Below are 23,085 nucleotides of genomic sequence, written 5' to 3'. Positions count from 1 at the left end.
CCCATAGTGCCCTCATGAAAACAAAAAAAGAAAAATGTGAATACATGAAAAATGCCCTGCCACACAATGTCGTGAAAATAAATCCTAGATTTCCCCCCTGATCCCGATCTGCACCAAAATTGAATGGGTTCTTTCCTGACCCATACAGCATCCTACCAGATTTTGTGGTAAAAAATTGTGGTGTAGTTTTTATGTAATGCTGCTAACTAGCAGACGAACAAACTTAGACAACAACAACTCTTTGGTGGAGGTGATTAAATAAGAATTGAAGAATACTCTGGGTCACTGGAGTCAATTTCATATTACAGGTGATGTTTTTATTTATCAGTCACCCTGTATCAAAAACTTGGCATCTGCCTCAATGACATATAATTGGGTCATCTCGGCATTTTGAGAATGATGCAAGATTTCATTTGAAGATCGAACTCTGTAATGAATCATGGCGATTGTGTAATAGCCAGAAGTCTTGAGATTACACTACACAGTTACCTGAAGAGAGGAAGAGTGATGGTACAATGTTTGGCAATTACTAGAGTCAGATGAGTTTCTGGTCTGTGTGACGGTAACTCAGTGTGCTACTCTCTAAACAAACACAGAATGAAAGTCTGTGGTCAGGGCAACAGAAACTTGCGATTTTAAAACCTTTAAAACCTGCAAATCTAAGGGGTACCGACTGTTCTCATCGCTGAACATTTAAACCAGCCCCTCTGTGAGAAAACAAAATGGAAACTTGGAGGAGGTACAGAGAGATAACTTTGATACTGCAGTCGTGTGGTGGAGGCCTTCCGCAGCTCATTTTGTCTTTGCAAACCATCAGAGAATAAACAGGAAACCTCACAGCGTCATTACTCTCGCCTTTGATAGAAACAGGAAGACACAATCAAGTTTTTTTTGTGCCACTTTTGAGAAGCAAGAATTCAGTACACTGTGTGCCACAGGTAACAGATATTAAAACTGATAGAACAACAAATGGGGGGAAAAAGATTTTGGATTTCATTGTGGGATCTCCTGCACCCTGTGCTGAACCTGGTCAAATATGAAGACGGTCGACCTCACAGGATGGAGATGGAGGCTTCCTGTTAGTTAGAGGGAGGAAGTCTTCAGGCACCACATCACATCTGTTTACCTCTTCAACCCCCGACCCCTGCGGAGAAAAGATCCCTGTGTTTAAATGTGAAACTGTAAAGAGTACTGCTATGGTTTGATCTCACAACACAGAGCTGCTCTGCTCATGTAAAGTTATGTCTGCTCACAAAAACCTCTTTCAAAGTTTACTATATATTTTTGAAACTCAACAGTAGCCAACTAACCTACAATAAACTTTCCTTACAAAGCATGGGCGCTCTGTGCTATACAAAGATATGGGATCTTGGATTAAAGGACTTTTTGTTTGCCCGTTAACAAGGTCCCATTTGGCAGTTTTTCCTCTGGTGATGTCTGAATGAGAGAAGAGATTGAAGAGCCCTGTCTCAGCTTTCATTACTGAGACTTACTGATGGCTGCTAGCGGCGTCTGTGTGCTGAGTGATTGAGTCGGTGTTGACCCCGCTGTCCTGCCTGTCTGATTGATAACACAAACGCAGCAACAGATATCGACAAATACTCCACACAAAGACATCACCTCGAGACATTTTTTTCACTTTCTAAATTGTTCTTTACATGTTCACTGCCCATTGTTGCATCAGATTATGTAATCTCAACCTGTTTGGGGATTAATTACAATGGCGGAGACACTGATTCAGAGACAAGCCAACAAAACAATGACCATTAATACACTAACAATGCAGTAGTTCTTGTTTATTTCAACATTTCCCTAACAGAGGTGTGGTATTACTGTTGATACACAGCAGTGTTGTTTGATTAAACTTTTAAGACATAGAGGAAATGTTGTGCCACATTGTAAACCATTTGCACTTCTACAGGAGACTGGCGAGGCTTGGTTTACAACAACCTTTGTGGTCGTACAATGAGCTCACTATTCCAACCAACAGCACAAAAGAAGGTGTGGCTGGCTCTTTAAACTACTTCCAGACAATCAAGAAGTCAAGTAAATCACAGTCACTAAATACATAAACAGTATTTGCTATAGATGAGTGATCATCTGTCAGACTCAGTGTTTACTTCTGTGGGGGATACAGGCAAAAACAGTGAGGCAGCCAAGGAATCCAGAAGATCCATAAATATGACTGACATCAGGCAGTTTATTAGGTACACCTAACTATGATGAATACAGCCAACCAGTGTTATAAGGTTCTGTTCTTACTTCCTCCACCAAGGAGGTTGTTTTTGCCCCTATTTTAGGGAACTGATATCTTTGTGTGTACGTAATTTGCTGCCGATTGATTGAATTTGAAGGGACTGTTGGGCCTTGGAGAAGGTATGTGCTCCACTGAGTACCATTAGTTGTTAGTTGTTTCAGAGAGTTGTTGATTCCTCTGTATAAAACAGCTGTTTCATTGTGCTTTACTAAGGGGACAAATTAAAAATAGCAATAACAATACAAAACAGCAACGACAAGCAAAATTGAATACAGTAGTATTTAAAATACAAACATTTGTGATTGTAAAAAATGAAATAATGCAATGTTTGAAAGCAATGGCAAAGGAAAATGATCAAATAAACATAAGCAATAACTAACAAAGATTTACCTTTTGGTAAAAGTAAGTTTTGAGTGATGATTTAGAAACAGACAGTGAACTTTCCGGTCCGAGGCCCTCAGGTAAACTATAGGGTTATATAAAGTATTATAATTCAACTGCACGACTAAATGACCATAATGTTTGTTCACTTCTCTCTAAAACCACTTCAGTATGAAAATCATGATAACCTTCACGTTGTAGGGTTTGTTGCAGGACAGATGTAGACTGTATTAGTTTAGCGACTGGGTGTCCAAGCTTTACTTCACTGCTTCTCTAAGTCACACTCTGGTTTACAGACCAAAAAGTTGAATTCACAAACTATGACAAAGCTCCACAAAGTCTGCCTGGTCTGTGTATTAATATGAACTCAAGTCAGAGTCTGCTGCTCAGCCTCTCACACTGAGGTGTTGTCCTGCTCAGCCAAACTGTTCTGGGAAGTGTCAACCGAAGCTCGGCTTGATTGTCATTGCCAAATGCAACAACCAAAATGTGCAAAGTAAGAGGACGAAGTATTGCCTGGTAGCATGGCAAAGAGACAAGTGAATGGGGAGTGAACTGTGCTCTGAGATATTATTTTCCTTTAATTTCTTTTTTCAAAAGCAAGAGCTGACATGTCACAGGTGACATGAATAACAACCAAGTATGAGCAACAGTGGTGAGAGAGGAGTGGCCTGACCGGGCAGACGTCTCCAAAGCAGTTCAGGAAAATTACCAAAACTGTCTGCCAGCCAGAGACTGTGAAGTGGAGTCTAGCAGAAATCCCTCATGCACATCTGGATACTTTTTTTGCCAAGGCATCAGGGTATCATGCCTAAAATTTCATATGCTTACTTTCTATATCTGAACACTGTATTTTCAATTCATCATACTTGACACTTGGCTCAAATGTTGTGAAAACACAGGAAATCTGGTGAAATGAGATGAAGACACCAAGTGAGAGTGTCTCTTTTCTCTTTTTAAACTGTGTAGAGTTAACACACAAACAAATGCTTTTTGAGTCACAACTACACACTTTAGAGTTTTAAAGTCATTATTGAAAGTTTTATACCCACACATTATGGAACAAGAAAAAGATAAAAACAGTTTGTGCCCTTGTTGTGACAATTAGCATAACACCACTTTATTTTGGAATAAGTGCCATATAAGCACAGGGCCCCTTTCAGACAGGGCCATTGCAGCCCAGTGTGCAGGGCCTGGCTACAGGGCCATTGCAACCCAATGTGCAGGGCCTGGCTTACATGATATTTTATTTAACTGGTGCAAATTGATTATCAAATAATTTAAAATACCCATAACCACTTGAAACGTGTGAATCAAATGTGGGTGTGTGAGCTCTTTATGGTCCTTTACTGGAAACAGGCGGGACCGTGGAAGAGTTTGTCTTGATGAGGGCATTGGAGGGAAGGTACAGGCAGAATTTCAGTTGTCAGGCTTCTAACATAAAATAAGTTTTGATTTACCATTTTAAGACCCTCAAGGGTGACACAGCAGGGGCGGTTCCCTCCTCCCTGTGACAACACCCCCAGAGTTTTTGTCGTTTATCATAATAATAATAATGTTGTTGACCCTGTCCGGCATATTTAGGGAACTGGTATCTTATCTTGAGATATCTTATCTTGTTTGAATTTAAAGGAACTGTTGGGCCTTGTTGAAGATATGTGCTCCACTGAGTACCATTATGGTCATTTCAGAGAGATGTTGACTCCTTTATATAACTGCTGATTAACAGTATTGCATTATATAGAGAGGTCCTCTCATTTACTTGCCTTCATCCACATATAACCAATGGAAAATAAATCATCATAATGATAAGTTAAATAACTTGATTTGTATAGCACCTTTCAAAACAGCTTCACTAAGGGGACAAATTAAAAAATAACAATGCAAAATATAAAAGACAGGTAAAATTGAATACAATAGCATTTAAAATAAAAACAAATGTGTACTAAGTAAAATAATCATTTAAAAGCAATGGCAAAGGAAAAGAAAAAGACCTTATCATGATTATTATATATGTTTTATAGTAGTACCATAAAGTATTAGTAGTAGATATGTTACATGAAAACCTAAAGAAATAGAAGAAGTGTAGTATTTGTGCTGTACAGTATCTCATGAACTGTATGTGAGTCATAGTTACAGTTTCCTTTGCGCGTCCCCGGTGGTAGTAGAAAAATCATGTGATTGCGCGGCCCCGCGGAGCAGCAGGGGGAGGAGCCAGAGGCGGTGCAGCAGCAGCATTGTCTCAGAAAGTGAACGCGTCTCCAGCGTGGCACCGACACGAGCACGAGTGACCGAGTTCAACCGGACAAAACCCCCAATCCTTCACCCGACTGGCCGCGGAGAGTCGTATGCTAACCGCCTGAGGATCTAACGAGCCACAGCACAGAGAAACAGCGGGACACATTTCCTCCACGGGCCCGGATACAGCTGGATATCGATAGAGAGCCTCAACTCTGGTCTGTTCGTCCTGACATGGACACAGGAATTGTACCCGAAAAGAAAAGGTAATGTCGCTGCTCGCTAACGCTGCGTACAGACCGTGACATTGGGACTTTTATCTCAAGGTGAACTCCTGCTAAACCGCGGTTGTTCGACAAAACTAGTGACGCGGCTCGTCAGCTAGCGGCTAACGCAACTAGCTAGCTGACGTCGAAGCAGCCGTGGCGATTTATGTTAAATATCTTATTAGGCAAGCCACACAAACCGACTAGCTAACCCAGGTAGCATCTCACAAGACTGGTTTGTGTGTTTACTTTTAATATAATCGTATTTCCCACCGATAACGTTGCTTCGTTGTTGTTTTTAATCGCTAAGCTAAGTTCCTGGATGCAGCGTCAGCTTCATTTACATTTTTCGGACTCTTAGATTTGAAATATTCGTAGAAGATCACATGTGCAGTTCTGTTTGGGGTTGATATGCTAACCTTGGCAGTGTTGAGTGAAAAGCCAGTGCTTGTGAGCCATGCTGGATGTGTGTGGTGTCTGATAAAATATTCAAGATTACAGAAGGTTGAATTTCTCTTTATTTTTCTGGGCTGCTGATTGTTCATATTAGAGTTCAATCAGAGAAGTGAGGCTCTTTAGTTCCACAGTAATGTTGGAGAAATATCAATGGCTGCAGTTCAAACTATTTCAATCCCTCACTTTTCGACACAAAACTTGTTTTCATGGGTTTAACTTAAAGAAAAACATCTTGTCGCTGCCTACGAAGCTTGTCCGCCTCATAGGTTTTGAGTGGAGTTGAGTAAAAAAGCATCCTTTGGAGATCTTTCAAACTAAATGAGTGAAAGTGTTTTAACAGCCATTTACCTCATCGGAAAAAATCAGAAATGGGTCGCAAGTAACCAGTAACAACCAGAGCATTCGAGTTTCACTAGTTTGAAACACAGATGAATTGAGATCATACGTAGTCAAGCAGTAAAACTGAAGTAGAATGGATTATTGTTGTCCTGTTGATTGATTTGAGTTGGAGCTAGTTGTTATTGACTGTAATCATTTATAATTGTGTCTGACATGAGGTTGAATGTGTAGTTGACCTTAATGCCTTTATGCTGCTCTTGATAATTGGTAATAAGTGTTGATGGGATAATTTTCCTGAGCATGCCCAGACATCTCATCCAGCAGATTATTTATCAGCAGCTTTGTGTCATTATTATGACAGATGAGTTTATACTAAGACTTTAGTGTGCTAACTAAGCTTGCCCCCACAATCTGCCCAGGTTTTAGTTTGGGTCATACATTTAACCTGTCTAGCTTCAAACGGAGGGAAAGGGTCGTCCACATGGTAACACCAACTTTAGACCAAAAAGTCACCTGATAAACAGTCAGTCCAGAGATGAACAAAATACCTTTCATGAAATTGATGAACAGATGGTCAACAGTTGTAAAAGTGGACAGGGGGACACAGGGATTCCTCTTGTGTTAGCTGGGATTAAAATAGTGACAATTAAATTCTTCTATAGACAACTTCAATAGATTCACTGTGGATAACGCTGTCAAGGACAAATGGGTGTAAACAAGTCATTGTCTTGACTGCAAACTTGGCAGGGTATATGCAAAGGGTGCATTTTTACAGAAGTTTCATTCATTTAACATGAATTGGATTTCGAATATACTGTGATTCAAACCATGGTTTTAACACTCCAACATGCTGTTATAAAATGAAGATGTTATTCAGATTTTATTCAGGCTCTTGATGTTGTGCACTTGTGCCAACATGGTTGAGTGACATTCGTTAACATGTCTGTCTGTTGCCCAACTAGTTGACTGGCTGCCATGAGTTCTCTTCTATTCACTTTTAAGCAGTTGCCCTAGTTTGTGAATGTGTTGTTATTGTTGTGGACTATTACCAGCTACCAAATGCTTGTCCCTCAGTCTCTGCCAATTTGAAATTAGGCTCTTTGCATCGATGTGTAGGTAAAGGGTCAAAAATCCTATTAGGTTTCATTAAATGTGTGTTAATTTTTATCTAAGAAAGAATCAAAGTTGTGGTCTGGTTGGATGCGGTCTCAGTTGGTCTCTGTAAGGTGCCACGGCATTATTTCTGTCTCATCTCTTAATCATCAGGGCTTGACGTCAAAAGGAGTGGCCAAATGTGTGTAGCGATTTCCTGGCTGGCAAATTGCAGGGTGCTCTGAAACATTCAAGCACAATTACTACTTATTTGCTGGCCAGTTACAACTTGAATATAAAATTAGGGAACTTGTTGATACAGATCATAGATTTGTGTTGTTTGTGGGAACATTTTCTCATGTAAGTTTTGTGATCAAAGACAAAATGAAGAAATGTGATGGCTTGTTTTTATCAGACTGCTAAATAACATTTTTTATCAGTTGGTATTTTAGTTGTACAATGTAGAGTAGGAAAGGCCTCCTAAACTGAAACTGTGATTACTTCTTAATCATGAAGTTATCCCACCCTATCCACTTAATACACAGAGCAATAAAAACACTGCTGTCTTTATGGGTTTGACAGAGCATCTCAAAAAAATGTATGGAAGGAAGTATGAGAAAAGACACATTGTACCTTTGTACAGCCTGGTTTTTTGGGGATATAGTTGCCAAAGCGAATCAGTTGCATGATTCTACTTGTTTCCTGTGTAATTTGTGCAGATTTAGTTGAATGCAGAATCTGTCCATACCTAAATTTGGTTTTATATTTAGTATTTAAAAAAGTAGCATCTATTTGAACAGTCGACAGTGGGTTAGTCAGACAAGTGTGCAAGTATGTTTGCCAGCACTGCTGCTTTCAGGAAGCAGTACATAATAATAACAACAACAACTATGATAAATCTGTTCTCTTATTTACTTGAGCTTCTTGTAAGGTTTAAGGCAATAAAGCTGGTAGAAAACCCCATTTTCCCTTTTGTCTTTTCACTTTTTTGGAACCAGCTCAAATAGGGAATAATTTATTATCCTCACAGCTTGTCATACCTCCTTTTACACTAAACTTGCTTGTATACACAGGTGGACCTTCTCAAAAAAGGCAACTGACTTTTTTCAAGGAGGACTTTGCCTTTCTATTTTTTAGTATTTAATCAGAACTCATGTTCATTCAGAATCCAGCAGGACTTTCCCTCCAGTTTTTTGTATATTTAGATCACCATTTGTTTACTTAATTGTCGAGCACAAGTAAACATGTAACGACTGATCCATTATCTTTTACTGTAGCTTCATTATTCCACATCCAAACAGGCTGTAATATTGATTTTTATCATCCAGTACACTATCTAATATGTGTCAGAATTTCAGTAACAATATCATTATATCCAGAAATGTGTGAGAAATCCCTACTAAACTGTTCATCTAACACATGAAAGAAGTTTATTTTCAGTCTTATGTTGCCTTTCTCCTCATATTTAGTCAAAGATTTAGTTGCGGAGTTTCCCTGAACTGGATTATATAACAGATAAGACAGTGTTTACTGTTACACTAAACAGTACTGACAGATAGAGAGAACATTACTCTAATGAATAAGGTCAGCTCCTGGTAACAGAATACACAAGCAGCTCTGTTGGAATTGTCCGTGTTGATTTTCATTGTATCCTGTTTTTTTCCCCCCCTATTGGTTTCAACTCATCAATCAATCAAATCTGTTAAAAATGGTTCCCAAAAAAATTGTTTACATAGCGCTGCCAATTCAAAACAACACAAATTAATTAAAGTGAGCAAAACTGCAAATGTGATTGTGTTGTGAGGCATGTCATGCATAGCACTGCTTGATGTGCATCACCCTGTGAGTTAATAGTGTTATGCAACGTGGCCTCTCCGCTCGCCTTTGTTTTAACATCAAGAGAAGCGTTTTGTTTTCATTACATGTTTTATGTAATAGAATAAAAGCAGTATGTTGTGTCCTTTTGTAAGTTAAAGGAGGTGGGTCATCAAATAGCAGCTTATTTTACTTTTTATAATAAAGTCTCACATGTGGGATGAGGCCTAAAATTACAAATGAAATGGTTGTTTGATAGCTGTCTCACATGTAATTTACTAGACACTGAAACTGAGGTTATGCATTCACCTCTATCTGCTGTCCTTTATGGCCTGCATACTTAGACACGCTTATTGCTTTGATATCAAATACTTTGTATTTGTTTGTCATGATAGTGTATTCCTCCTCTGTATTCCTCCTCTTTATCAATGGTGGTGTATTGTAGTAGAATATTACAGCTGAAATCTATCTGAACAGGATTTGCATAACATGATGTAATAGGGATCAGCCTCTACAGAGAAAAACTATCTGTGTGCAGGCTAGTACTAATCAGTCATCTAGTCTTGATGTGGGAGCCCAGTTTATAACAATGTGTGGAGATTATACGTCATTAGATCCTCTGAAACTTGGCCTTTAGCTTAGCAAGAGCACTTTCCCAATGACTGTGTACAATGGCCTGTTAATCATTTGTAGTCATTTCAGCCTGTGGTGATAAATGAAGCAGTTTACTTGAACTTAATGGTTGTTTGGAAAAAAGACTTAAATGGGGAAATGTGTTGATACAGTACAGAGCTGATTACATAACGCTGCAGTTACCTTTCACGACATCCAGACATTCATGTTCTATGGGGTCGCCAGAACATGTAAATATTTGGCATTGGTATTTGACAAATGTGCAAACATGTGGTTGAATGTGTAGGTTTGTGATCAAAGCTGTTATTGGAGTCTCTGTTGAAACGTGTGTTACAGTGGAAATGTTTTTAAGAGGATTTTTGGTACATGTACCAAAAAAAAACTTCGTTATTCTTACGATTGGAGGATATGGCCAAAAGTTAATATCAGTCGATGTGGGTAACAGAAAGACAGATTTTTGTTCCTGAGGCTAGTGTTGTGGTTTTAAACTGTGTGAGCAGAGAATGATAAGCTGTAAGACATTTTACAAAGATGAGGTAGATCAAATATATGCTATATCTCCTCATTGTGTATACACAATGCATAAGAAATATTTTGGATTCTGTTAATTTGCTGTTGAAAAAATTAGTGATAGTGGTTTATTACTCAGTCCTAGGTACACTACTGGTGGTCATCAAATGTGGATTAGATGACCAAAGAGAGATGTTGCATGAAATTGGTTGCACTAGAGCAATTGTTGCACAAAATCCTCAGCAGACTGATGTTTATCACACATTTCTGACTTCTCATGAGGCAGGCTATGTTCAGTTTTTTGTTTATGGGGTGTTTTTCACATCAAGTGTTCCTGCAACTCCCCATGTGATTTACACAGTAGCCTAATTTTAGTTAGCTGGTCCATTTTCTTGTTAGAGAGCCTGAAATAACAATATGGCCTTGGTCAATGCTGTAAGTCCATAACAGATCAATTTCAATTAGGTGTAGATTTCAAAGCCAAGTGCTTTTGAAACGCCATTTATTTGGATGTGATGCAGCTCCAGTATCGTCTAAAATGCCTTTGAGGTCATTGTGAAGTGGTTGTGAGAGAGATTCTGTTTTAAAATCAGCAGCAATCATGTTGAATGTTGCAATTATGTTGGAGATTTAACCAGTTTATGTGAAGTGGTGGACCTATGGGGAAAAATCTAATCAGTGCTTGGATTACAAGCCAGGGAAAAGTCAGGAAACTCAAAAGTCTGGTTTTTAAAGTTGTTCATAGAGTAGTAAGCAGTTATGATTGTTGGTGGATGCAAAACAATAGAAAACATGACTGTTTGTTTGTCCTGATAGTTGCAGGTGTCACTCTGTGTTTGTGTGGGCTCTCTGTTAGAGCCAGTATTGTCATTCTCGTCCCTGTAGATCAGTTGAGCCAGACTCGTAAATGTCAAAATGATTGGTGTCGCCCTGTAGCTTGGCTGTGCACCAGGAGACAGCCAAGAGAATCCAATCTTGTCGCCCCAGCCAATCACTCAAAGGGGGTGGACTCCGCTTCTTTTGGTCAGTGGCCAATAAGACGCTCTCAGATAGCCATGCATGTAAATTAGTCTGATAGGGGTCCAGGCGGTGGCTTGGCTCAGAGCTGGCTCTCTGCAGACTCCAGCTGCTGCAGCCTTCTCCTCAGTAACAGGCCAAAGGCTGATCAGGCTCTGTGCAGACACTTGGGCTCAAGAAGGAGGGATGTCCGCTCTTGTGGTGCAAATAGTGGAATCACAACCAGTTTGTCTGAAGTCTGTGGCTGACCTGCCGTCTGTCTCCCGCAGAGTGAGCTCGGAGAGGAGGAAGGAGAAGTCGAGGGATGCGGCGCGATGCCGGCGCGGGAAGGAGTCGGAGGTGTTCTACGAGCTGGCCCAGCAACTGCCCCTGCCCCACAGCGTCAGCTCCAGCCTGGACAAGGCCTCCATCATGAGGCTCACCATCAGCTATCTCCGCATGAGGAAGCTGCTCACCTCTGGTCAGTATCTGTATTTGTTGTACCTGCTGGTGGACACCGTAAGCGGGTCACACCTGTATTTCTCCTCTCCAAACATCACTCATGCAGCTATTGTCGTTCTTATTGTTAGAGGAAGCTTGAGAATGTAAATCCATTAAATTTATTAGTAGGATGTTGTCACCTTTAAAATTATTTTTCAGAACTACAGGAGGAACATAGAACTCATTAAAGAGAGTGAGATAATTCGTCAGAGATGCAAGGGAAGGAAACAGTGATAGAGGATTAAACAATGAGTCAGCTGCTCTAAGAAATCCACTCCTACATACACATGCATTTACAGATAAAGATGTGTGTGTGTGTCTTGCCCTGCAAATATGTTTTTAGATGTTCATCAACAGTCTCTTTGATGATGTTCTGAGCCTGATTTCCTTTTCCTTTTTGTCTCTGTCTCTACTTTCCTCTCTCCCTCTCTGTTATCACTTCCAGATGAGCCAGTGGCAGAAGAGGAAACTGAGCTGGATATCCAGCTGAACAGCTCCTACCTTAAAGCTCTGGATGGCTTCCTCATAGTGCTGTCTGAAGATGGAGATATCATTTATCTCTCTGAGAATGTCAACAAATGCCTCGGGCTGGCACAGGTTAGTCAGATTTAATCTGCTGTTTATCTGCATAGGAAAAAACAAAGTCAAGCTAAAGCCCAAAAACGTATGCTTTCAATGTTACATTTTTATAGATATGTTTCAACAGTGGCCACATGGAAAAGTGAATACACAAATCGCTGTACATGTAAGTGGTAAGAGAACCTAAATTCTATGCTCACTCTGTCCGCTGCAGTTTGACCTGACTGGACACAGCGTGTTTGACTTTACACATCCCTGTGACCAGGAGGAGCTGCGGGAGATGCTCATCCACAGAACAGGTGAGAGACAACACCACTGAGCAGCGTCATATTATACAATACCTCGAGAAGACACACACAAGTGCTCGTCAGCAGGGAATTGAGTTCACTCTGAGCTGGCAGGTTCAGACAAGGAAGCTGTTGGGACCTTTTATTTTCTCTGGTGCGGAGGTCAGAGTGATTGCAGTGTGTGACAGCTGGTGACTCCTCTTCTTTTATTTAACCTGCAGTTGCTCACCACAGAATAAAAGCTTTAACCCTTAATGTGTCCCCTTAATGCAAATACAAAATGTTGGTAGAAGGCAAATGTTTATGATAAAACAAAGACATTGAGCCAAATGTTTGTCCACACACCAACTTTTTTTAAATGTGTCTTTCTTTCTCCTCTTGTGGGTTCAGGCTCTAAAAAGACCAAGGAGTCAAACACAGAGCGCAGCTTCTTCCTCCGAATGAAATGCACTCTGACGAGCAGGGGCCGCACTGTCAATGTCAAGTCAGCAACATGGAAGGTGAGTCACAGTAGAATCATTGAGGAAATGCATCAGCCCTAATAGTAACCATTTCTGTAAAATAGATTGGATGCCTTCTTTTGGGATTGTGGGTCATGTCATATCTTTTCGTTTATAAATTTGTTTTTATATGTAAAGATCATATGAGAAATATACAAGCAAGACAGATTATTAATAAAAAACTTCCCATTGTAAGACAAAGAAAAAAAAAGACAACAGGAATCGCCATATTGTGCCATATTGGATAATGACTTCATCATGATCTTCACAAATGCATCCATGCACAAATGTACATTTATACCATACTACTTTACATATAAATCAATATTTGACACAGATTTGCACCCACACATACACCTGTATATAGATACATATAATATCTACATATCAATATTCACACATTTATATGTTAGTATAATAAAGTAAACTTCATAGGCAGGTTATCATAATTCTCTATAATTATTAAACACACAACATTTGAGGAACTTAATTCCTTTAAGTAAATGCACTTATTTGTTCTAAACCACTGCTGACAATCCCGTCATCTCTCCCCAGGTTCTCCACTGCTCAGGTCATGTTCGTGTTTATGACCCTCACACTGAACAGACTACTAATGGACTGAAGGAGCCACCTGTCCCCTACCTGGTTTTGATCTGTGACCCCGTCCCCCACCCCTCCAACATCGAGGTCCCTCTGGACACCAAGACCTTTCTCAGCCGCCACACGATGGACATGAAGTTCACCTATTGTGATGAGAGGTTAGTGTGTTCATCAGAGGGAATTTTATACATATACACTTATTACAATCAGTTTCTTAAACCACTGGTTTTGTACTTTTCTGTGATGAGCTGTTTTCATCTGCACAGTTGTACAGAGCCACCTAGTGTTCAATGTAGATACTACAGGAGGTGATCTCTACGTTTATTTAGCGAGTCAGTGAAATAATTCATCTTCTTTGCTTCTCCAGGATCACTGAGCTCATGGGTTATGATCCAGAAGACCTTTTGAATCGTTCTGTGTACGAGTACTATCACGCTCTGGACTCTGACCATCTCACCAAGACTCACCATAACTGTAAGTATGAATCTTAGAATTTTTTTCAAACATATTCAAGCTATGCTTTTGTTGACAAACTTTTTACCATATGCCAAAATCAATATTTTAATTGTCACCTTTTGGTCTTTTTTTTTTTTTTTGCCCTTAGTGTTTGTAAAGGGCCAGGTCAGCACAGGACAATACCGGATGTTGGCTAAGAGAGGAGGCTTTGTGTGGGTGGAAACCCAAGCCACTGTCATCTACAACAACAAGAACTCCCAACCACAGTGTGTTGTCTGTGTCAACTTTGTGCTCAGGTACAGAAGAGTCACTTTCTGTTTGGTTGTTTCAAAGTTAAGAGACAGCTAATATCCACCATGATGATGTGGACAATTGTAGTTTTAGCCATAAAGAGTTTGAAATTCTGTTTCTAACTGACCTACAAGGTCCTCAGTAAACTCCATCTTACACCTGCTTAACTTTGTCTTCGTCCTACACACCAGTGGTATCCAGGAGGAGAAGCTGATCTTGTCTCTGGAGCAGACTGAGGATGTGAAGCTGGTGAAGAAAGAGCAGAAGCAGCAGCAGCAGCAGGAGGAGGAAGAAATGGTTGTAGTCGAGAGCAGCTCGCCTGACATGTCACCAACTCTGCTGAAGGAGGAAGAGGAGGAGGAAGAGGAGGAGGCAGCGAAGGAGGAGGAGGAGGCAGCCGAAAAAGGCCCAGAGCCTGATGTCATCAAACTCTTCACCCAGGCGGTCGAGGCCCGGCCACTGGCGAGCCTCTACGACCAGCTGAAGGAAAAGCCTGAGGCCCTCACCCTGCTGGCCCCGGCTGCAGGAGACACAATTATCTCCCTGGACTTTAGCTGCCCAGGTCCGTGGCACACGCTTCCCCACAAGATAAACCACAATCTTTATCTAACTGAAACCATTCTAACCACCTTCTCTCCTCAGGTACAGTTTCAGAGATGCAGCTGCTGAAGGACGTCCCTCTCTACAATGATGTAATGCTTCCCTCCTCGAGTGAGAAGCTGGCTCTGCCTCTCTCCCCCCTGCCGCCCAGCGAGCCTCTCAACACCAGAGGAGGATTCAAAAGTGAGGAATCTAAAGCTGAGAGCTATGCTCCAGCTCCGTCCACTACAATAACCTGCCACAGCTCCTCAGAGGTAAGACTCAGTGAACTGCAGTTATTTTACATTATAAACTATACACGTTTTTTGCCCATTTTCTAATATGCACTGAGACGTTAATGACCTTTGACATCTCTTCTCTTCAGGGTGACAGTCCAATGGACTTCTGTTTCCCCATGGACTCAGATATGAGCTCAGACTTCAAACTAGATTTGGTGGAGAGGCTATTTGCCATTGACACAGAGCCCAAGACCCCCTTCAACACACAGGTAATATTGTCAGGAGTCACAGTAGATTTTACTGCATTTAAATCCAGTTCATCGTGGGTCTAATACAGTGAAAACGTCTCAGTCTAAATCTGGTGTTCCTTTTTTTTCTCCCTTTAAGGCGATGGAAGACTTGGATCTGGAGATGTTAGCGCCCTACATCCCCATGGATGATGACTTCCAGCTGCGCAGTCTGACCCCAGAAGAGCCTCTGACCTGTGGACAAGTCAAGTCCCTCAAGAGTTCTCCAGTCCAAGTCACACCGGAAGTCGACAGCTACCCTAGCTCCCCATTCAGCGAAGTAGGAAGTAGCACAGCTTCCCCGGCACCACTTGAGCGTGTAAGCGCTGCTCATCTCGCCACCATCATCGCTAAGAGGTAAAGTCTCTACAACACACTATATCATTATCACCTTTTTACTTTTTCACAATAAAGTAAACATACACACAACAAATATAAAACACCTGCTACACAAAGTGACATAAAGAAAATGCCAGTCAACAACAGTATTGGCATAATGGGAGACTGCCCCTCCACCAAGAGGGTCATGGGTATAAAAGAAGGAAGAAAACAGACCCAAACAACCCCCCCTCACAAACTATGTGTGCTGCAGGACTCCACAGTTGGACCAAGAAGTCTCACTCAGAACTCTGGCGGCTCAGAACGCACAGCGCAAAAGAAAACTGGGAGACATAAGGGAGATGATTGGACAAGTAAGTTCTGAACATCCAATCATAAGTTATTAGGAACATTTTACATTTGTAGACTGTAGACTTTGTAGAGTTTTAATATCTGTTCTTGATGATTTTTTTAAGGGAAATTTGCTGGAGGAACCATTGGTGCAAGGAAAGAAGCGGAAAGCCTCCGGAAAAACAACCACCACCACCATTTTCCTGCTGCCTTCAGGTGAATAAACTAGTTTTGTGAGACTGTTGCCTAAATATAGTCATCAGGACACTCATTACTCATTTGTTTCTCTCTGTTAGACTTGACAACTTGTCTGCTGGGCAGCACGTCAGAGGACACCAGTTCTCTTATCAGCCTGCCGCAGCTCACCCGCTACGACTGCGAGGTCAACGCCCCCCTGCAGGGCCGTCAGTACCTGCTGCAGGGGGAGGAGCTGTTGCGCGCACTGGACCACGTAAACTGAGTCGATGCTTAGCCTGCTCACTGCTGGACTAGACTGGACACTACAATTATCTCCCTCACACCGTCACTCCCTTTCCAAGACCCCCGCCCGCCCCACCCATACCTGCCTCACCCACCCCCCCTTATTTAAGTATCTATATGAGTTTGAATCTAGTTTGGCTGCTGTTTGTGCACATCATGTGATATCCGCAGCATTCCACCGTGACAAACACCATAGCAGCATCTGGGTTTTGGTGCAAGGGATTCAGGCATCATGAGATGTCCACTCGTTTTTTTTTTGTTTGATTGTTTGTTTGTTACTCTCTACCGGGGAGTCTCTCAGCACACAGCGCCTCGACAGATGACCCTTTTCCAGCAGGTCATCACAGAACCTGGCGCTACTGCCAGCAGTGTATTGTAAGCTTCAGTCGCACAATTTATATTTTCTTAAAAAGAAAAATATTACCAGCAATATATATTAAGTCTTTTTAAAAGTAGTTTTAATGGGATTTGAACAATTTTATTTTTTTCTTCCCATACTTGTATGTTGTAGTACTTGTACCTACCAAGATGTCCTTAGTCGAAATGTATGAAAATATTGTTTGAATGTTATCTTCATTTAATAGCTGAGTCTTTGAGATAAATACTTTTAATTGTGTAGCAGTCCAGTACATGTCACTTTATTACTTTACTGTAAGTGTGTGTTACTGTACATATACCAGGGACATTTTAATCTGCTCAGTGGCTTCACAGCTTCGACTCGTTCTCTCAAAATGAAAACAGTTTTCTCTTCAACTTTCCTTTTTACTTCTCATCATGGAGGATAATTTTTTTCTCTCAACATGGAGTAACTTCATGTTTTTGGTTTTTACTGTGCGTGACATACTCAAAACTGTCTTTTAATCAAGTGGAATCTCAGCAATTCCCAATTTTACTTGTGTGATCATTGTCATCATAGCATTGGTGAGTTGTTTGACTTGCTCAGTTAATGATAGTCAGTTTAAGACGATTGCTCCATGACATAATGTCGTCTCTCATGCTTCTTGTTGCTGTCAAAAATTAAATGGCTTTAATAAAGTACATGGTTTCAGGTTTCATTAACTTACTTTACAAACACTGTACTTTAGGTCGTAGACACTCAAGTTACAAAAGGACACTGACTAGTTTTCTGAGTAAATACAGCCTTTTTCTAGTCTTTATAAACACTCATTGCTTTTCTATTGCACATGGGATTTAAAGGTTCAGCAGCCCAACAGCACCTCAGAATGTAGAATAGAGGAGCTTTGGCTTAAATCATCAACCTTCAGGGTTAATGTGACGACCCACTCCACCTCCTGAGCCACAGGTGCCCACGCTCTACCAAGTAAGTAGTAAAACTTTGTAGAGGTAGAAATCACGCTTTGCTCAATGTGCTGAGGAAAAACCTGAGACTAAATACTGGACTGTTTCTGCATCTAAAGATACTGGCAGGTTCACCCTGATTCAAGCTGTTAATATTTGACAAATGAACATTATAATCATTATGTGGTTCACAGCCATGTCAAGAAAACATGAAATCATTTAAGTGATACTGCAGTCGATCAGTAGTCTTTTTTCATTTGCAGTAAAATGTTTCCAAGTCTGGAGAACAGTCACACATTACCATCAGTTTTCTTCTCTTGCAAACATGAAATATTTATGTAACAATCAAATAATCTGGCCAAACAGTGGTAACAAGTGTCACTCTGTGTACTCGGGAGTCATTTGCAGTCGAAGCAGTTCGTCTCTCCTCTGCACCATCATGGTGATTTTGTCGCTGCTGCGTACGGCCTGGTAGATCTCCTCCGCCGTGTTCACCTTCACTCCATTAAGCTCCACCACCACATCTCCAGGTAGCATGCCCGCTCTGAAACAAATACGTTGTTGATGTTTAGTTTTCCAAAACTTGCAGGATAAATCACATTAATCATAATTCTGCATGTTGTGCGTTCTGACGTCTAACTGTCAACAAATTCAAAAGGTGATTAAAATACTTCATTCATGCATTTTTTGTTTTTTACATCTGCCAAAGAGGCTGTTGTCACCCCTGTCCATTTGTATTGATTGGTTTGTTTGTGAGCAACTGAAAAGATTACCACGAAACTTGGATGAAAGGATTGGGTATGGGTCAGTGAGTGCAAATCCAAGTTTGCTTTTTTCATTTTCCCAGGTCATGGATCTTGAATATTGGGCCTTGGCAGAGGTATTTTCTCTACTGAGTGTCATTCTAGTTATAAATGTGTGTAATTAAGGCTCTTCAGTGTATTAAATAAACTTCAACACTAAAACCCTGATAGATCAGAGAAGAATTTCAGGCCCAAAAACAAGAAGCACCACTCCTCCACTCACACAGAAGCTTTGTCTGATTACCTGTTGGCTGGGGAGCCTATGATGACTCTGTGAATCAGGATGCCATGTGTCACCTCAGGGAAGGACGGGTCTCTTAGCTTCAACTCAGCAATGATACTGAGGTAAAGGTAAAAAACAGAAATGTGGTTTCAGACATAACTCTGATGTAACAACACTTTTACTGCGGGACAGTTGTGAGCATGAGGCACTTACTTCGGCGTCAGCGTCAGCATCATCACACCGATGTATCGCCGCTTCATATCTGACTCATCAAACCTGGAACCTTGTAGAAGATGGACATAAACTGTGTAAAAATAAATCCTCAACACGATGGAACAGCTGGAGGCTACAGAGAACATGGAGGACCGAAAGAAGAGGATGTGGTGTCTGTTCTTACTCTTTCTTTTTGCTGCTTTATCAAGGAAACCTCTGAGGTGATCGGACGGAATAGCAAAGGAGATCCCTGCAGTGACCTTCATGGTGTTTATACCGATGACTTCACCGTCCTAAATAAGAGAAGAGGTAATACATTGAAATAAGAAGTGATTAACCTGTATTTTAATTAGCTGTCAAGGTCAAATAATGCCACTCTTAAAATAAAATAAAAAAGTAGAGACATTTATTAGGGAGTGATTTTAAAACCAAATGTTTTATCATTCTCACACTCAAGCCATCAGAGTCAACAGTTTGTAATCAACACATGATCATATCTAAACACATTAACAGATTAAATCTAACAGTGAAAATCCCTGTGCCTACAAACAAACACTGCAGTCGTCAGAACAGGTTTGCTGACGACTGCAGGATGTGAAAACTGACTCACCAGATTAATCAGGGGACCTCCAGAATTTCCAAACTGCAAAACAAATCAGTCACAGTTGACGTTAAAGGAGCATGATATGAGAAGAAGTCCCAGCAAATTCACTCAGCACGCTCATTTGTTCCTGATTCACTTTTCTACTCGTGATGTTTGTAAAAATTCCTTTTTCTTGAAATGGGTCATACGTAAACCAGAAGAGAATTACACACTGTCACTAAATGAATACAGATCCATCTATATCCCTTATACTCACATCAATGGTTGCATCTGTTTGTATGTAGTCCATGTTCGAGTTGGACAGGCCCAGCTCTTTACTGCCTCTCTGCACTGAGCTGACGATTCCCGACGTGATTGTATTCCGTAACGCAAACGGGCTTCCCATGGCCACCACGAACTCTCCCTGTCGAACGCCAGATGATTTGCCAAGCGTGAGTGTGGGTAAAGGATTCTGCAAGACAGGGGAGAGGAAAGCAGAGTTTAACAGGACATCCTCACAGCTCATGGGTCACTTACATGATCCAATCGATCATTTGACTGTCCTGCTCCAAAATACAGATGTTGACATCAGTTCTTATTTCATCAGTGCCAATAATAAACATCAACAAAAAGGCCTCTGAATAAAGATGATGACTTTATTCAAGACTTACTGGGGAGTCAAAAAGAGGACGATTCATGAGCTTTCACATGTTGTTTCCGTTCTTTAAAAAGATGCATCAGTCACAGTTTGGTTATTCTCATAAGGAAATGAGATAATAATAATCGCAAAAGCACCAGAACAAAGTCTGAATATTATCTCACAATAAAGTCATATAATGTTTAGGCACTTTTATTGCCTGCCCAGAGACTACAGAAGAAAATTTGCCTCTGTGGCAAACTTTACAGAAATGTTATTAATATACCCAGTCCCTGACAAATGAAGCAGTAAAGTTTGAAGGTATTCTGAATGTGTAATTACTAATCCTCTGAAGTTTTATTGTTTACCATTAGTTAGTAAAACCTTTATCTTGATTTTGTCACCTCTGCCAAGAAGGTTATGTTCTCTCCTGTGTCTGTTGATTTGTTGGCTGGTTTGTTTGATGGTTTATTTGTCAGCAGCATCAACAAAATCTACTAAACTGATTTCTACCAAACTTGGTTGTGGGATTGGGCCAGAAAAATCCATTCAATTTTGGTTTGGATGCGGACTATGGGGCAGACGCAGGATATATTTTTTCAATTTCTTCACTATGTTTTACTACCAATAAATAAAATAAATAATGGAAATATTTTTACAATAGGCAAAAGAACTAGAAAATCACATGTAGGATTGTTACCCAGCAGAGGTATGCACTTTACTAAGTGCCGGTCTAGTTTTACTTTCACTTTTCATTTTCTAATTCAGTCTCTGACTGTGTGTTATTGTGAGGACCTCATTCCAGCCACTAAAATGGAAGCTAATGAAGTCTCAGTAAAATAAAAACTAAACATATAGTCCCTTCAGTAGATGTTTTGTAGCTTGTGCCTACTTTTGCCGTGATTTTGATGGTGGCGATGTCTGCCACTGGATCAACGTCCTGCACGGTGGCGTTGTACATCTCTCCGTTGTTGAGCTTCACACAGACGCCCCTCTTGTTGGCCACAACGTGGGCATTGGTGACAATGAGACCATCACTGCTGATAATGAACCCAGAGCCATTTGACACTGGGACTTCTCTTCCTGAAAACGGGTGTCTGAAAAACAGAAAATACAGTTAATCTGATCCAGACTGGAACAAAACTGCATTATTTAGGTGAATCTACACAGAGAGGAGAACATTATTTTGGCATTTGACTCCAAATGCAGAGAACAAACAGGCAGCTTCAGTAAGATCAGGTATGAATGACCCAGCTAATGGCCTCCTATAATATTTTATCATGTGATTTAGTGGAGCACAAACAAAGTCACATGACCACAAACAGGGTGCTAAACAATGAATCTGAGGCTTCTATGTATTATTAAGATAATCAAATTCCCTCATTTATCAATTTCAAAGCTGTGCTCTGATTTTTGTATATCTTGAAAATAAATAAAATAACTGTGAACTCTTTCTGCACAGAATAACACATGTTCAGAAATGTTCTCATACCTGCTTCTCAGACAACTCACCTGCCAACGATTTCAATGTACACCACAGCGGGACTAGACTTCTCCACCACATCTGCAATAAAGTTGTATTTGTACCGGGGGCTGTCAGGTTTGAAGGGGGACGCACAGTGGGCTGATGGCAGGATGTGATCCACAAACCAGCTGGACACTGGCCCTCCTCTGTCTGTTTCCTCCTCCTGTGTGTCCAGCAGACCCCACAGCCCCAGAGCCACAGACACTGACCCGAGCAGAGGAGCGAACCTGCTGCTCCTCCTGTCCCAGCCAGGAGCGAACCTGTCCGGCCTCGTGTCTCTGTCTGCTCCCCTGTGGTCACATGGAGGACCAGAGGACGTCGGGCTCACTGTCCTCCCGGCCACAGAGCGAAGTCCTCGGCTCTGACACCGTGTGTTTGTCCTGAGCGCGGAGAGAAAACACCTATTGACAGCAGCAGCTGCCATGTTGCATCACTTCAGACTCAGGAGTTTGTAAACAACACAACTACACTTCCTGTTTAGATGAATCTATAATCCGAACCCTCTGCTGTGAATCTCCCGCGTCGGAACTTTATATTAAACAATCAAATACAAACTCTTCTGCTGAAGTCCACGCTCCTCTAAGACTGTCCTCTAACACGTCCGTCTTAAGTCCAACCTGACAGTTCTCAGCCACTGAGTTCTGAGCATGCGCAGTACCATTCTTCTTCTTCTTTTGTCTACTCCTTCAGTACGTGTTGTAGGTGTATCACTGCCTCCCGCCGGTCAAAACGTTAATTACATCAAACACACTTTTTAGACATGGAGGAACCAGCTGCCTGTTTTAATTCCCAGATCCTTTTTCAACAGGACAATCTACATTCATCAAACTCTTACACTACTGACATGATCATCCTTATGTTTATTATATTCTCTGTAGTAAACACAGTGACCCTGATTGGTTCACACATGACTTTCATACATATTTGGTTTATCACTGAGGAAAATGCACAGTGGCAAAGCAAAGACGTTTTATAAAGCCATGTGTACATTCTTGTTATTTTGATTCATGTCCCCTTTTTCAGAGGTTCAGTGTGTGTCTTTAAGTATTTGCTCCAAATCTACTTTTGTATGTTTTGAGATATGTTTGACAACTTTGAAGTCTTATGTTCAAATTGTAACGAGCATATAAAAGTGTTAACAACCCGATGCTGATATCAAAAGTAAAAGCAGGAATATAGGCCCTGTGAGTTCTACATTATTATTAATGGTTATATTTTTCAACACCCACTGCTAAAGTAATTATTTTCTCTGCAATTTGTAAATAGATGATTTATTAATGCTGTATAGATCAATTATATGCCATTAATAAGGATGTGGGAAAACAGGTGTTGGCGCATTTTGTGGTTCTGG

General features: G+C 40.8%; 2 protein-coding genes and 1 long non-coding RNA gene across 3 annotated transcripts; 1 reads left to right on the top strand and 2 right to left on the bottom strand.

The window, feature by feature from the left end:
- Window positions 1-300: 300 nt before the first annotated feature.
- On the bottom strand, window positions 301-4,917 carry LOC138412431 (uncharacterized). The gene is made up of 2 exons (XR_011244812.1): window positions 4,776-4,917; window positions 301-1,144 (listed from the first exon to the last, which is right to left on the bottom strand). It is a non-coding gene; the product is annotated as an uncharacterized lncRNA (long non-coding RNA).
- Window positions 4,834-17,489, top strand: hif1aa (hypoxia inducible factor 1 subunit alpha a). The gene is made up of 15 exons (XM_020084937.2): window positions 4,834-5,142; window positions 11,274-11,464; window positions 11,930-12,081; window positions 12,278-12,362; window positions 12,741-12,850; window positions 13,406-13,608; window positions 13,818-13,924; window positions 14,055-14,202; window positions 14,389-14,759; window positions 14,840-15,051; window positions 15,162-15,284; window positions 15,403-15,659; window positions 15,895-15,994; window positions 16,097-16,187; window positions 16,268-17,489. Exons 1-15 carry the CDS (start codon window positions 5,111-5,113, stop codon window positions 16,429-16,431), a joined length of 2,346 nt encoding a protein of 781 aa, XP_019940496.1. The 5' UTR covers window positions 4,834-5,110; the 3' UTR covers window positions 16,432-17,489.
- LOC109628063 (serine protease HTRA2, mitochondrial-like) lies at window positions 17,456-22,446 on the bottom strand. Its single transcript, XM_020084938.2, has 8 exons — window positions 21,722-22,446; window positions 21,102-21,306; window positions 19,850-20,044; window positions 19,600-19,632; window positions 19,174-19,282; window positions 18,990-19,059; window positions 18,798-18,893; window positions 17,456-18,294 (listed from the first exon to the last, which is right to left on the bottom strand). The coding sequence occupies exons 1-8, from the start codon at window positions 22,156-22,158 to the stop codon at window positions 18,129-18,131; spliced, it is 1,311 nt and encodes a 436-aa protein (XP_019940497.2). The 5' UTR covers window positions 22,159-22,446; the 3' UTR covers window positions 17,456-18,128.
- Between the last annotated feature and the right edge of the window lie 639 nt (window positions 22,447-23,085).

This window comes from Paralichthys olivaceus, chromosome 12 (assembly GCF_024713975.1).
Source record: "Paralichthys olivaceus isolate ysfri-2021 chromosome 12, ASM2471397v2, whole genome shotgun sequence".
Lineage (NCBI taxonomy): Eukaryota > Metazoa > Chordata > Actinopteri > Pleuronectiformes > Paralichthyidae > Paralichthys > Paralichthys olivaceus.
This window is presented reverse-complemented; position numbering and strand designations above follow the sequence as displayed.

What these genes read in the sequence shown, in the direction of transcription:
- hif1aa (XM_020084937.2), top strand. Translation starts at nt 5,111, where the DNA reads ATGGACACAGGAATTGTACCCGAAAAGAAAAG. An exon ending in ATTGTACCCGAAAAGAAAAG is followed by an intron (nt 5,143 to 11,273) that starts GTAATGTCGCTG and finishes TGTCTCCCGCAG; the next exon opens with AGTGAGCTCGGAGAGGAGGA. An exon ending in GAGGAAGCTGCTCACCTCTG is followed by an intron (nt 11,465 to 11,929) that starts GTCAGTATCTGT and finishes TATCACTTCCAG; the next exon opens with ATGAGCCAGTGGCAGAAGAG.
- LOC109628063 (XM_020084938.2), bottom strand. Translation starts at nt 22,158, where the DNA reads ATGGCAGCTGCTGCTGTCAATAGGTGTTTTCTCTCCGCGCTCAGGACA. An exon ending in TACATTGAAATCGTTGGCAG is followed by an intron (nt 21,307 to 21,721) that starts GTGAGTTGTCTG and finishes TCTGTTTTTCAG; the next exon opens with ACACCCGTTTTCAGGAAGAG. An exon ending in ATAGGCTCCCCAGCCAACAG is followed by an intron (nt 18,295 to 18,797) that starts GTAATCAGACAA and finishes TATTTGTTTCAG; the next exon opens with AGCGGGCATGCTACCTGGAG.